Source organism: Mercenaria mercenaria, chromosome 17, assembly GCF_021730395.1.
Source record: "Mercenaria mercenaria strain notata chromosome 17, MADL_Memer_1, whole genome shotgun sequence".
NCBI lineage: Eukaryota > Metazoa > Mollusca > Bivalvia > Venerida > Veneridae > Mercenaria > Mercenaria mercenaria.
This window is the reverse complement of record NC_069377.1, coordinates 58,760,167-58,774,768: the sequence shown is the minus strand read 5'-3', so window position 1 is coordinate 58,774,768 and position 14,602 is coordinate 58,760,167. Positions and strand designations below refer to the sequence as shown.

The 14,602-nt window shown below is 35.5% G+C and overlaps 1 protein-coding gene across 2 annotated transcripts in view; it reads right to left on the bottom strand.

The window, feature by feature from the left end:
- LOC123537357 (cytosolic non-specific dipeptidase-like) overlaps nt 1-14,602 on the bottom strand; it is a 30,500-nt gene that overhangs the window by 15,707 nt on the left and 191 nt on the right. For both annotated transcript variants that reach the window (XM_045321047.2, XM_045321046.2), the window contains exons 2-7: nt 14,375-14,498; nt 10,131-10,301; nt 5,719-5,874; nt 5,160-5,240; nt 4,010-4,083; nt 1,218-1,292 (exon numbers count right to left, since the gene is read on the bottom strand). In XM_045321047.2, coding sequence (XP_045176982.2) covers nt 1,218-1,292; nt 4,010-4,083; nt 5,160-5,240; nt 5,719-5,874; nt 10,131-10,301; nt 14,375-14,498 — 681 coding nt within the window. The remainder of the gene's footprint in view (nt 1-1,217; nt 1,293-4,009; nt 4,084-5,159; nt 5,241-5,718; nt 5,875-10,130; nt 10,302-14,374; nt 14,499-14,602) is intronic.

The window sequence follows — 14,602 nt, the reverse complement described above, 5'->3', positions numbered from 1 at the left end:
TTAATTTATGGCTAACTTTTAGCTCCTTTTGCAATAATATCAAAGACTGAGTGATGTTCTCCTGCAAACACACATTTTACTTTGAGCTTAAATTCAATTTTGAAATAACTGAAATCAGTTTACAGGTGAATTAGCATGTATATGTAGTGCAAAATAAAGAACTTTGCTACAGTGTTCATGTAAGAAGCACCACATTTGGTATTGTAATTGAATGTAATTAATTACAATTTAGAATGTAACTGTAATTTAATTAATTACATTGCTAAATTTCATGTAATTGTAATTGTAATTGTAATTTAATTGGACATTTCTCAATGTATTTGTAATTTAATTAATTACATTTTAAAGTAATTGACCCCAGGTCTGATTTATTTACAGTATAACCTCTCTTAGAGACATCTATCCATCACACTTCAGTAATTACGTTCAACAACTTATGAACAGTACCGGTAAGACACAGGTTCTAAGTGTAGACAACACAGGGGACAAATCAGTTTTTGAGGCCAACATAGAGATAATTTTTTATAAGTTTACATTGGCTTATGCCAATCAGTAAACCAACAGCATCATGAGAAAATCATGTTTAACTAGTAAGGGTGTAAATGAATATGCTGGACAGATATCTTTAATGACACCTCAAAGAAGCAAACATTTATAAAGACAAATATTTCTTTCCCATTAGATACATATCAATTTTATGTAAATTAACTTTTTCCAAGCAACAACCTCTGTACTACAACCACAGTTTAGTATTGTAAATGATGCTCATTCTAGAGGTCACACTGTACTAATTCTTTAAAACAGTTAGGATGAAAAAATATTTAAAATTTATTAGAATAAGAAAACTTTTTTACATGGTCATCTCATAAACCTTTCATTTCAGTTTTGAAACTTTATTCAGAACTCTTTCTACTCCAAAACTAAATCTGAAATATAATTTTGGTTTATTATAGTTTATTTTCGACTAACTGTGAAACAAGATCTAAAACTTCTATTAAATTACTATTGATACCTCATTCCTGATGGTATCCATAGACAAGATGATATAAGAGAAGAGAAGCCAGTTTCCCTTTTAATGCTGGAAGTTATTAAAGCAAGGGAGTTACTTTTCATGTTTTTGGTATGAAGCGACCAGACAGTACCATAACCTCCAACTTGTGAAGTTGGCACTCTAGCAATGGGTTATAGTGATTTTGAACAAAACTGTTTTCACTTACACTGTTCCTCCAAAAAGACCACTGTGCAAATCCTTTGACGCACACTGTATCTCCAGGAAGAAGTAGCAAATACCCCTAAAAAGAAAAAGAATAATATGACAAGAAATATTATTACTTATTGCTAGTCACTGAACCTCTAGGTCCATTTGTTTTTGTGTGTTATTCACATTAACTTACACATGAAAGTGCTTCTAATGTTTCAAAACTGTGGACAAAAATCTGGAATGATACCCCTTTATTGAGTTAAAAACTCACTGTAATGGCTTCCTCATGTTTATAGAAAATTCAACACCTGTTTCCGTAGTTTAAGAAGAAAAAAGTATTAAACCTTTTTCAATGCCATATACATGTATAAATTATTGTACGTCTTTTCAGGATATAACTAGAAAATGCTTTTGTAAAAAAGCGCATGTCTCCCCCAATGCAAAGTCCTATAGGCAAGAAGTCAATAGGGGTCAGGAGCGAAAGTCGAAGAGACACTGATGGTTGGCTGCAATAGGGATCATCTACTTGGCATGTCCAGTCATCCCGCTAAATTTCAACACTCTTGGCCTAGTGGTTCTCAAGTCACTGTTCAGGCTCCTGTGACCTTGACCTTTGATCAAGTGACCTCAAAATAAATAGGGGTCATCTACTCTGCATGTCCAATCATCCTATTAAGTTTCAACATTGTAGGTCAAGTGGTTCTCAAGTTATTTCCAATAAATGATTTTACATGAACAGGCCACTGTGACCTTGACCTTTAATAGACTAACCCCAAAATCAATAGGGGTCATCTACTCTGCATGTTCAATCATCCTATGAAGTTTCAACATTCTGGGTCAAGTGGTTCTCAAGTTATTGATTTGAACTGGTTATCAATGTTCAGGCCCCTGTGACCTTGACCTTTAACGGAGTGACCCCAAAAACAACTAGAAAATGCTTTTGTAAAAAAGCGCATGTCTCCCCCAATGCAAAGTCCTATAGGCAAGAAGTCAATAGGGGTCAGGAGCGAAAGTCAAAGAGACACTGATGGTTGGCTGCAATAGGGATCATCTACTTGGCATGTCCAGTCATCCCGCTAAATTTCAACACTCTTGGCCTAGTGGTTCTCAAGTCACTGTTCAGGCTCCTGTGACCTTGACCTTTGATCAAGTGACCTCAAAATAAATAGGGGTCATCTACTCTGCATGTCCAATCATCCTATTAAGTTTCAACATTGTAGGTCAAGTGGTTCTCAAGTTATTTCCAAAAAAATGATTTTACATGAACAGGCCACTGTGACCTTGACCTTTAATAGACTAACCCCAAAATCAATAGGGGTCATCTACTCTGCATGTTCAATCATCCTATGAAGTTTCAACATTCTGGGTCAAGTGGTTCTCAAGTTATTGATATGAACTGGTTATCAATGTTCAGGCCTCTGTGACCTTGACCTTTAACGGAGTGACCCCAAAAACATTAGGGGTCATTTACTCTGCATGAACAATCATCCTATGAAGTTTCAACATTCTGGGTCAAGAGGTTCTCAAGTTATTGATTGGAAATGGTTTTCCATGTTCAGGCCCCTGTGGCCTTGACCTTTAACAGAGTCACCCTAAAATCGTTAGGGGTCCTCTACTCTGCATGACCAATCATCCTATGAAGTTTCATCATTCTGGGTCAAGTGGTTCTCAAGTTCCTGACCGGAAATGGTTTTCAATGTTTAGGCCCCTGTGACCTTGACCTTTCACAGAGTGACCCCAAAATTGTTAGGGGTCATCTACTCTGCATGAGCAATCATCCCATTAAGTTTCAACATTCTGGGTCAAGTGATTCTCAAGTTACTGACCGGAAATGGTTTTCAATGTTCAGGCCCCTGTGACCTTGACCTTTAATGGAGTGACCCCAAAATCAATAGGGGTCATCTACTTTGCATGTACAATCATCCTATTAAGTTTCAACATTCTTGGTTAAGTGGTTCTCTAGTTATTGATCGGAAATGATTTTCCATGTTCAGGCCCCTGTGACCTTGACCTTTGATGGAGTGACCCCAAAATCAATAGGGGTCATCTACTCTTCATTATCAATCATCCTATGAAGTTTCAACATTCTGGGTCAAGTGGTTCTCTAGTTATTGATCGGAAATGGTTTTCAATGTTCAGGCCCCTGTGACCTTGACCTTTGACAGAGTGACCCCTAAATCAATAGGGGTCATCTACTCTTCATGACCAATCATCCTATGAAGTTTCAACATTCTGGGTCAAGTGGTTCTCTAGTTATTGATCGGAAATGGTTTTCAATGTTCAGGCCCCTGTGACCTTGACCTTTGACGGAGTGACCCCAAAAACAATAGGGGTCGTCTACTCCAGCAGCCCTAGAACCCTATGAAGTTTGAAAGTTCTAGGTCAAGTGGTTCTCCAGTTATTGCTCGGAAATGAAGTGTGACGTACGGACAGACGGACGGACAGGGCAAAAACAATATGTCTCCTGGGGGAGACATAATTATTAGGAAGGAAAGTCTGTGGTGAAATTTAGGTTTAAACAAAATTTAGATTATAAAATCTTAATGTATGTATTCAATATTTGTGTACTTATGACAACAATTCAATATGATCAAACTTAGCTGAACTGAATGCTTAAAAATTTAATCAGACCATGCATTTCATATAAAATCTCCTTACACATGCCCCTATAAAAGTTACTTAAAGGAAGAGAAATATGAAAACTTACACTGAATTATATCTCTAATTATCCCACAAAAGAACTAGTTTAACTCTATTCCAAGGAACAATATCACTATAGAAAAAATGTTGCAAGATAAAGACTCTTACCTGAGACCATATGTGATACACGGTTTCTTCTTTCCCAACCAGTAATTGTCAGATATACAAACAAAGTCTACACCCTGCACATGAAAAATATATCATGCCTATCATAGCATTAACTTACTACAAAATATGAATGTCTTCTTTTATCTTTGCAGCTCCACATAAAACATCTGACATAATCATAATAAAGGTTAAAAAATCACAGGTTACAGTAACGTTAAATCATTAACACTCATGAAGGGGCTTATTTGCATTGATCTCATGGTTGCATTAATCCATATTTTGCTCGGGAAACATTCGGTGGGGTCCACAGAACTGAATGATTATTACAGTATACTTCACTTGGTAGTAAAGTTTTATACAAGCTACCAGAGAAGGACTTATCCTGTTCAAGAACATCTGGAGTTAAAGACTAACCCTGATGCAACTTTACCAAAAATTGTAAATAACTCAATTTAGTTTGGATATGTATCTTTTGCCCTATTCTTTTCCATTAAAAATTATGACGTTCATATTGCATGAACTGCAAATGAAAAGGCTCCAAAGTTACAACAACGCTGCTTAATGACAACGGGCTGCTGTTTTGACATTGTCTGTGTATAGTCAGGGAGAACGTTCCTTAGATGACGTCGCAGTTGTTCCGTCTGGTGAACAGAATGACCAGGAAGCTGATTTCAATGTTAAATGCAACAAAATGTGTGCAATTTATAATATAACCTTGTTTACGAATGGGAAGGAAATACAATGTAAATACCAGAAATGAATTACTGATAATTATATTCGGAGTACAGGGGAAATGAATGACAGAACAGGATCAGCAAATTAAACATAAATCCTTAGCACAATTCATGTATTTGTTGAACCTGATTTGTGGATTTTCCAATGCTGATTCATGGATTTGTCAATCTATTCTGTTGTTCATTTCTCATGAACTCCAAAAAAACATATTTCATTTCTTAAAACTTTTTAATTACATGACATATTCAATTTGTATAAACCATACAGTTTACCCTTAAATGTATTAAAGTTCTTACTTTTGTTGGTATATACTTTTCGCTAATAGAATAATAAATGCTTAATTAACAAAAAAATATTCCTCACAAATATTTCTGATCTTACAGCAATAAGAATTCTGATATCTGCCGATACTAACCTTTAAGAAAGTGTCTTTTTTAGAGAACACCAACTCATCTAGTCCTTCTGAGCCAGACTCCTCCATTCCCTCAAAAATAAACTGGAACAAGACATAGGTACAATAGGCTTTCTCAGAAAAATAACACTAATACGGCTTAATTACACAAATGCATTTACAAGATAATTTTCATAAATGTCTTTTATTCCTGACCCTTTTCATAGCAAAAGTTTTTTTGAAGCATGTGGGAAAAGCCACTATTTTTTAAAATTAAATCTGGGAGAGATATGTAAAAGTCTCATGATACATCAGCTAGAGATGTTGCTACCTATGCTTTGTGTAACTGTGTGACGTCTCCGTTATAGTTTCCAGAGATCATGATTTTATACCCTAAGACTGAAATGGACCTCCTTTCCATGCTCTTTCATAGCTTCCAGAGATCAAGAATTACTGGTATGAAGACTGATAGTGACCTCCTTTCTTAGCTCTTTAATAGCTTCAAGAGATAAAGATTTATTGAGATTGACAGGGAACTCCAATCCCAGCTCTTTCATAGCTTCCTGATATCAAGATTTCCTACCTTAAGATTTATAGGAACTTCCATTCCCTGCTCTTTCATAGCTTCAAGACAATTAATCCAGGCCAGAACTGGCCCTTTATCATCTGTGGCCCCTCGCCCATAAAGTTTTCCATCTTTCTCAGTGAGAACAAATGGCTCTGTATCCCATCCATCTTCCTGAAAGAATAAAACAAAATAAGAAAGTAGGACTGTGTTATACAAGTCTGGCGAGACAGCATGAATACCAACCATTATCACAACAGAGGCATAACATTACTTCTCATTACATCTCAGCAAAGAAGTATAAAATACATTTATTTTTATAGCTCTTTGATTTCAGTAAGGAGACAGCATGACTATCAACCATCATCTCAGATTAGGGAGCCACAAATAAAGACTATCTTAACCCTTACCCTGCTAAATTTCTATAATGAACTTGTCCATCTTTCAATTTGGACAGTACCATTAACTGTCAAAATGGGTGATTACCAAAAAGATACTGACTGAATGGCGAACAGTGCAGATCATGATCAGACTGCACATATGTGCAGGCTGATCATGATCTACACTGGTCGCAAAGGCAGAATCAGTCATGTTTAGCATGATAAGGGTTAAGTTAAAAGCATGTACAAAAAGGACAACAAATTGGAATCATAGAACTTTCCCTCTTATGATGCTTAAAAAGATAAGAGAATACACAAAAAAGTAATGTTAAGTCCAGAATGGGAATAATATTTGAAATATTAAAACAGAGTTGTGCATTACATGTCATACCATCACAATGAACAAATGTCTGACATTTCAATCCATTCCCAGTAATGGTTACTGAGATACAGGTTTACATACAGAAGCTTAATAAAAAAATTACTGAGTCGGGAAAAGGGCAAAACTTTGTTAAAAAGCAAAAGAAAGTTTAATGGAGCACAGACCTTGAATGTAATGTCAGTGACATGAACAAGTGCAGGCCTTTTTTCATCATTTTGGGAATGCCACCAACACCAGTGGAATTGTGAAAATGCTCATGGAAATTGTCTTAATTGCGAAAATTTTGCAAATTATCAAAATCTAAGTAAATATATTTTTTGTGTAAAATATTAACGGACTGAATTTCAGTAATTGTGTAACCGTATAACTTGTTTTAATAATAATAATAATAATAATAACGACTTTATTTATAGTGGATAACATATTTGACTATGCCAATTTACAATATGGTCCACATATACATGGCTATATACAAAAACAATGAACATGAATAAAATTATGACAAAATAAAACACAGAGTTATATGTTAACAGAAAAATAATATGAGAATGAAATATATACAATACAGGACACTATATTTGCTAACTGGAGTATTTACATTGAAAATGGTGAGAGATGGTAGAGACAGTATTTCCTGACACTTAATTACAATTATGAATTATTGTACTGTCAGAGTATTACCACTGAAGGTATGATCTTGTGAATTTTTCCAGGGTGTCTAAAAAACACAAATGTTTAGGAATGTTATTCCAGATAACTGGTCCAGAGTAGTGCAAAGATTTGCGAAAAAATTCCTTTTTTGGCATAGGTACTACTAGTTCATCATTTTGTCTAGATCTAATTTCATGATCAGATGTATGCTTTTGAGTAAATTTTGAAGTAAGGTAATTAGGACATTGATCATTAGTTGATTAATATACTAGGATTGCTTTGTTGTATTTAATTCGGTCAGAAAAAGTCATCCATTTCCATTCTGTAAATAACTCAGCAGATGGGGCGTCAAATTTTTTGTCAAGAATGATTCTTGCAGCACGTTTTTGGAATTTCAAAACAGTTTCTAGAAGCTCGTCACTGCAGTTTCCCCATATAGTGCAGCAATAATCAAGATGTGGCAAAATATAAGCATTGAAAAACAGCTTTCGGGAGTGTAAGTTCAGGAAAGATTTTATTCGTAAGAGAAGATATAAATATGTATTGCATTTTTTCATGGTTTGTTCAACCTGATATTTCCAGTTTAGATGTTTATCAACATGTACTCCTAAAAGTTTCTCAGTGGATGAGTGTGAAAGTGCTTGACCCTGCATTTGAATAGTATTACAGGTTATGTGATTTGTTATTTTATTGTTGTTATATGAGGCAGTGATGTACATAGCTTTTGTTTTAGATGTATTAGGAAGCACTGAGTTATCAGTGCACCATTTTTCAACAGTATTTATGTCAGCCTGTAGTATACTGTGTACTTCTGCTACTGATTTACCCGAGGCAGATATTGTTGTATCATCTGCAAACATGTCAACTGATGATTTGCCTGTGTGTAGTGGAAGGTCATTGACGTACAGTATGAACAGTATTGGCCCTAGAACAGAGCCCTGGGGTACACCAGCAGAAATATCTTGGGCAGAAGATAGCTGACCTGCTACAGAAACTTTTTGGGAACGGTTCTCTAAATATGATGATAACCATGCTATAGAAGATTCACTAAAGTTGTACAATTTCAATTTGTTTATTAATAGAGAGTGATTTACTAGATCAAAAGCTTTGGTCAGGTCTAAGAAAATCGTTCCAACATAGGAGTTATCATTTATAGCAGTAATCCATTCATCAATTATGTTATGTTAATAATAAAAATATACATACAAATCAGCCAAACTATTTTAAAACAGCAAAAACTCTATAGGGTAACATTCAATTGGGAATTTTAAATTCAGAATTGGATAAAAATAATACTTTTTTGCTTTGGGATTACCTCCTTTTACCGGCTGTAGATTTATAGGGGAAAAAAGCCCTTAAGTGTGTGAAGTTTCAATCCATTCCTATAGGGGAATACTGAAACAACAGCTCACATAAAAAACTTTAAACAAATCAAAATTTCAATGAACTTGTGAGTGCAACAGCTCTACCTATTCTTTGAAAAGTGAATAGTTCAGCTAAAGAATGTAATGTGCCATTTTAACAGTCTGACAAATATGGGCTTTCTTTCACAAATTTAAAGAAATACCGTTTAATTAAATGTTAATGAGTTGTTTTTTTTTTTGCTGGTGTACAAATTTACAGATTTTGGGTAAAAACTGATAATTTGACTTTAAATTATATATAGAGATATTTTATTTTATTATTTCACCAACACAACTAAATTAACAAGGCAGTCTGAATGACAGCTAAATCCCCCGCCACTGCTATGGATAGTGAAAGGGTAAAACCTTTGATTTTAGCTGTGACCTTGACCTTGAACTGACATGGCTGACTCATGAATTCTGCACAACGTCTTGATGAGGTGATCATTTGACCAAAGTTTCATGAAAATCCTTCAAGGGGTTTAGGAGATACAGAGCTGAAACCTTTGACCTTCAGTTGTGACCTTGACCTTGAGTTGACATGGCTGACTCATGAGTTCTTGATGAGGTGATCATTTGACCCAAGTTTGATGAAAATCCTTCAAGGGGTTAAGGAGATACAGAGTGGACACCAAATGGAAGGCTCAAACATTCGACCCTTAGTTATGACCTTGACCTTGAGCTGGCATGGTTGACTCATAATTTCTGCACATCGTTCTGATGAGGTAATCATTTGACCCAAGTTTTATAAAATTCCTTCAAGGGGTTTAGGAGATATAGAGCAGACACGAAATGGAAGGCTCAAACATTTGACCTTCAGTTGTGACCTTGACCTTGAGCCGACATGGCTGACTCATAAGTTCTGCACATCGCCTTGATGAGGTGATCGTTTGACCCAAGTTTGATGAAAATCCTTCAAGGGGTTTAGGAGATATAGAGCGGACACAAAATGGAAGGCTCAAACCTTTGACCCTAAGTTGTGACCTTGACCTTGAGCCGGCATGACTGACTCATGGGTTCTGCACATCATCTTGATGAGGTGATCATTTGACCCAAGTTTTATAAAATTCCTTCAAGGGGTTTAAGAGATATAGAGCGGACACAAAATGGAAGGCTCAAACCTTTGACCTTGAATTGTGACCTTGACCTTGAGCCGGCATGGCTGACTCATGGGTTCTGCACATCGTCTTGATGAGGTGATCATTTGACCCAAGTTTTATAAAATTCCTTCAAGGGGTTTAGGAGATATAGAGCGGACACAAAATGACAGGCTCAAACCTTTGACCTTGAGTTGTGACCTTGACCTTGAACCGACAAGGCTGACTCATGGGTTCTGCACATCTTCTTGATGAGGTGATCATTTGACCCAAGTTTCATCAAAATCCTTCAAGGGGTTTAGGAGATATGGACCGGACACGATTTTGTTACGGACGGAAGGACGGAAAGACGGAAGGACGGACGGACGGAAGGACGGACGCAGACCATTCCTATAATCCCTCCGCCACGGCGGGGGATTAATAAGTTGATAACTATATCATTAATCAGGCCAATTTTTACGAATCTTAGTACATGTAGTATTAACAGCATGAAAAAACACCGTTATATGTTACTAACCTTTTCAGCAGGTTGAACATCAAGATGACCATACACAAGCAATGTCTTCTTCTTCGGATCATTCCCTAATGTTCCAAGCAAGATGGGTGGAAGTGGCAGTTTTGTTCCATCTGGCAAATTCTGATCTCCAAGGTCTGCAAGTTCACATGTTGTTCCTAGCTTCTCAAGTTCCTATTGTAATGATAATAACCATTACAAAATGATATTTTGCTTTAAAATATTAAGGTTTACACTTTAATCAAACTTTACATTATAGAAAAAAATTAGAACATGCACACCTGAATTAAATCCACTTAATTTAATATTATTATCTGTTATGCACTGGCTCTTTTAAAAATAATCTGTCTTATAAAACTAAGTAATCATTGTTATATAAAATGTAAACTTAAGTGTCTACTGATAAGTTTGCATTGACATCTGAACCAGTTTGTTTGTTTTGGGTTTATTGCCATTTTTCAACAGTATTTCAGTTATGGATTGTAACAGTGAGCAGTTAACCTAACCAGTGTTCCTGGATTCTGTACCAGTACAAACCTGTTCTCTGCATGTAACTGCAAACTTCCCCACATGAGGTGGAGGACAAATGATTTCAGACACAATGTCTTTTATCAAAACTCCTTGGAGAATATGTGCCTCACCAGAGCATCAAATTCATGGCCCTGCGATCTGTAGATCTGTGCTCTCCCTATTGAACTAAGCGAATGGACAACATCTGAATCAGACTCTTTCAGACAGACAGACAGAGGAGTATGCATGGTGAACAATAGTCTCTTTAGCTGGTCTTGTCTTAGCGACAGTGAGAAGTTTTTGGATAGGTGTGGATATTTCAATAAGAAGTATCAGTCTATTAAACAGGTCAAAACAGAAAGCTAAGTGAATGGATCAATTAATACCAAAATAATTGAGCCATGCCATGAGAAAACCAACATAGTGGGTTTGTGACCAGCATGGATCCAGACCAGCCGGCGCATCCGTGCATTCTGGTCAGGATCCATGCTGTTCGCTTTTAAAGCCTACTGCAATTACAGAAACCATTAGCGAACAGCATGGATCCTGACCAGACTGTGCAGATGCGCAGGCTGGTCTGGATCCATGCTGGTCGCAAACCTACTATGTTAGTTTTCTCACGGCACGGCTCAATTATATTATAGCATGGCATATAATATTCACTTGAACAGCAAGAATAATTTTCAATTTTGAACAACCAAAGAACAGTCATGTGAGCAATAAGAAGAAAAATCTTGGTTTTATGTTGTTATAGCTTGTCTGTAACCTCTGGTGTACACATCCAGGGCACAGTTCTGAGTCCTAACATCTTCTTAATCTACATCAATGATTTTGCCGACTATACATGTATAAAACACAGTACTTTAAGACTCTTTGCAGATTCCATAATTTATAGAGAAATCTAAACTTTAAATGACTCTAAACTTCTTCATTCTGCTTTGGAAGTTGCTGGTACAAATGTAAATGGGAACAGGATTGGTTGATCATTATATTTCCATCCTGATAAATGTAACATTCTTAATATTACACAGAAAAAGAACCCCATCAAGTTTAATCATAAACTACACCATCATACTCTAGAAAAAGTTCAGTCATCAAATATCTAGGTGCAACACTTCAAAACAACTCGAAATTGGAAAAGAAAATAAACTCCATTTAACTAACATTTTTAAGCAAATCCGTCTCTTGGTTTTTTGTGTAGAAATTTAAAAATTAACCCTTCTAAAGTGAAAGAATGCATATAAAGCTATAGTAAGACCAAAGTACTATTCAGGCTCATAGTTGATTATTTGATTTCTATTATATTTTATTTTCTACAACATTGGGACCATGGAATAATTGATGATTTCATACATTTAAGTACAAGAATAAGATATATCTATGATATCTGAAAATTACGTAATAATTATATGCGTGACAAATTACACCTGCAGTGTTATACAAATTGTCCTATTCAAAAGCTTTTAACCTTGAAAATGTCTCTTTGTCAATTTCTCAACCAACAGTTTATCAATTATTGACATTGTATTACAATCTAGTTATAGAAATTTGACTCTTTAAACCATTAGCATAGACGGCGTATGAATGTAATATTTCACATGTCAGGATTAATACAAAATAAGAAATCAATTAGTAGGATAATGACTGTACCTGAATTGTTATAAAGCTACAAAGACAATTATTGGTGGATTTCAGTGCATGTTAAATCAACCAATTATATAAACCAGTTTGCTATTACTTCAGTTTACTGTACTTTAAACAAAATATGAAGTAAGCAATGATTGCATATGAAGCAATCTCCGCTGCATGATATAGACTTTTTGTTGCAACAAAATAAATTAGCCAGTTTAATTGTGTATGCTTGCCAGATTTTCACTACGCAGCTGCGTATCTGCGTAAAAGCAGCTACACGCCTGCTTTTGGGACCCACATACTAAAAATCATATAGATCAATTGAAAAAGCTAAGAGAAGATGTGTCACTAATTGCTATGAATACAAGCTCAGTTCCTGATATGTCAACAAATTTAAATTGGCCATCATTAGGGATAAGAAGAACTAGAGCTTGTTTAACAGTGTTCTTTTAGAACATTATGTAGTACTTATATATCTGGAAAAGAATTTGTTAATACCAGCTAGCTGATTCAAAAACAAGGCATGAACATGGTAACATATCGTCACCTTAGCGCAAAAAGTGAATAAGTCCTTCTGTAAGTCAATCCAGTTATCCACTTCTTGCACTGAGGTGACGATATACAGCTTCAGGCACACTGGCACATCGAAACATTCCTACAAATATTCATTTTTTCCTAAAACAGTAAGTCAGTGGAATATGTTGTACGCTGTTACCACACAGTAGTCACAGTTGACTCAGTCAAAGCTTTGGTCACTGTGCCTATTCTAAGCTCTACCCTCAATCTTTAAACAGCTATCAGTGTACAAAGTCTTAATAATGTAAAATGGAAAGTTTCATTGTTTGGCATATATGTACAAATTTGATATGTAAAAACACCATAAATTTTTATCCACAGCCTTCACTTAATCTTCAAATTTTACGAAGGAGTGTAGTAACTAGATGAAGAAGAAGAGCTTTTTATGAAAGATCTTTCTTGTATTTAGTTGCAAAAAGTATGTGCTGCTTGGACGTTTAGGGACAGCGTGATAACTTTTGACTGTCGCAGTCCCGTCACATCCAAACTTATTCTGCATATTTCTGTTTGGAAATCCCCAATGAAATTCGTTGGGAACATTTTCTGGTGCACGTACAATGTATAATTTGTAATGATTACATCTCTGATAATGAAATTATGTCGACATTAAAGAGTAGACTTGCCTTGCTGACATTTTATGAATGTACATTTTGTGTTTTGTTTCTGCAATTTATAGAGTCATCGGCAGTCTGTTGTGTACTGAAACAGGTGTCAGGGTAGATATCTCCTCGCACCTGTCACATCATATTTTCGAAGATAAAGTCTCTTATCTAAAATTATGAGTTATTATATTCAACCCATTTGAAGTTTCTACATGAATATTAATGTTTAATCTATTAGAGCAAGTAAGTCTGACTAGTATATTATGACTGCAGGGTTTTTTCTAGCTAATTTGGGAACATAGCCTATACCCCCAAAATTGGGAATTTTGATGCGTAAATGTTTCGAATTGGGAAATATTTAGTCCCATAGGATATAGTAAAGATGTGTTTAAGCACTTTCTCATACACTTGTTTCACATTGTACAACCTCTTTTAACATACTTCCATTACAAAATTGTCCATAATTTGGTCAATGTTTGTGCAATTTTGATGAAATTTTTTTCAGAATGTAGATTGGGAATTTTTGCACTAATTTTTGGGAAAAATACATACTTTTTGGCATTGGGAATATAGCCGAATAACGGCTATAAAAACGGCCAAAAAAAAAAAACCTGTGACTTTTTTGGATTTTCTTATGTTCTCATTTTCCTAACAGTAAAATGCAGATACGGGTAAGGCTTAGAGGGATGACAACTATAAAATATCAGATCATAAAATAAGTCATCCCGATAAGCCAAATGAGTAACGCTATGTGCTGCTTTGTTTTTTTGCTTACATTTCACAAGACATACTAAACTGGTTATTCCTAGGCAGAAACAGAATGCCAGATGAATGCCTAGCCAGTTGTTAGTGGAGAAACAGCAAAAAAAAACATAACTGTAACTGCTGAAACAAATAGACCCAATAATCCATTTTAGGTATACACACCCCTTTTGTCCATTCCACCATTGTCGTGATCTCTTGTCTTGTTTCTGGCCATGCTGAAACGCTCTTTATAGCAACAACATCTGAGAGACGCTTGATATACTTCTCCTGGTTTTTGTCGATATGACTAAAATTTAATACAAGTCAATAAAAGTATAATTATATCCGGTTACTGTTACAATTGTTACTTTCGGTTTAGGTCCAAAGTACATTTTTTAAGGTTTAAGATTA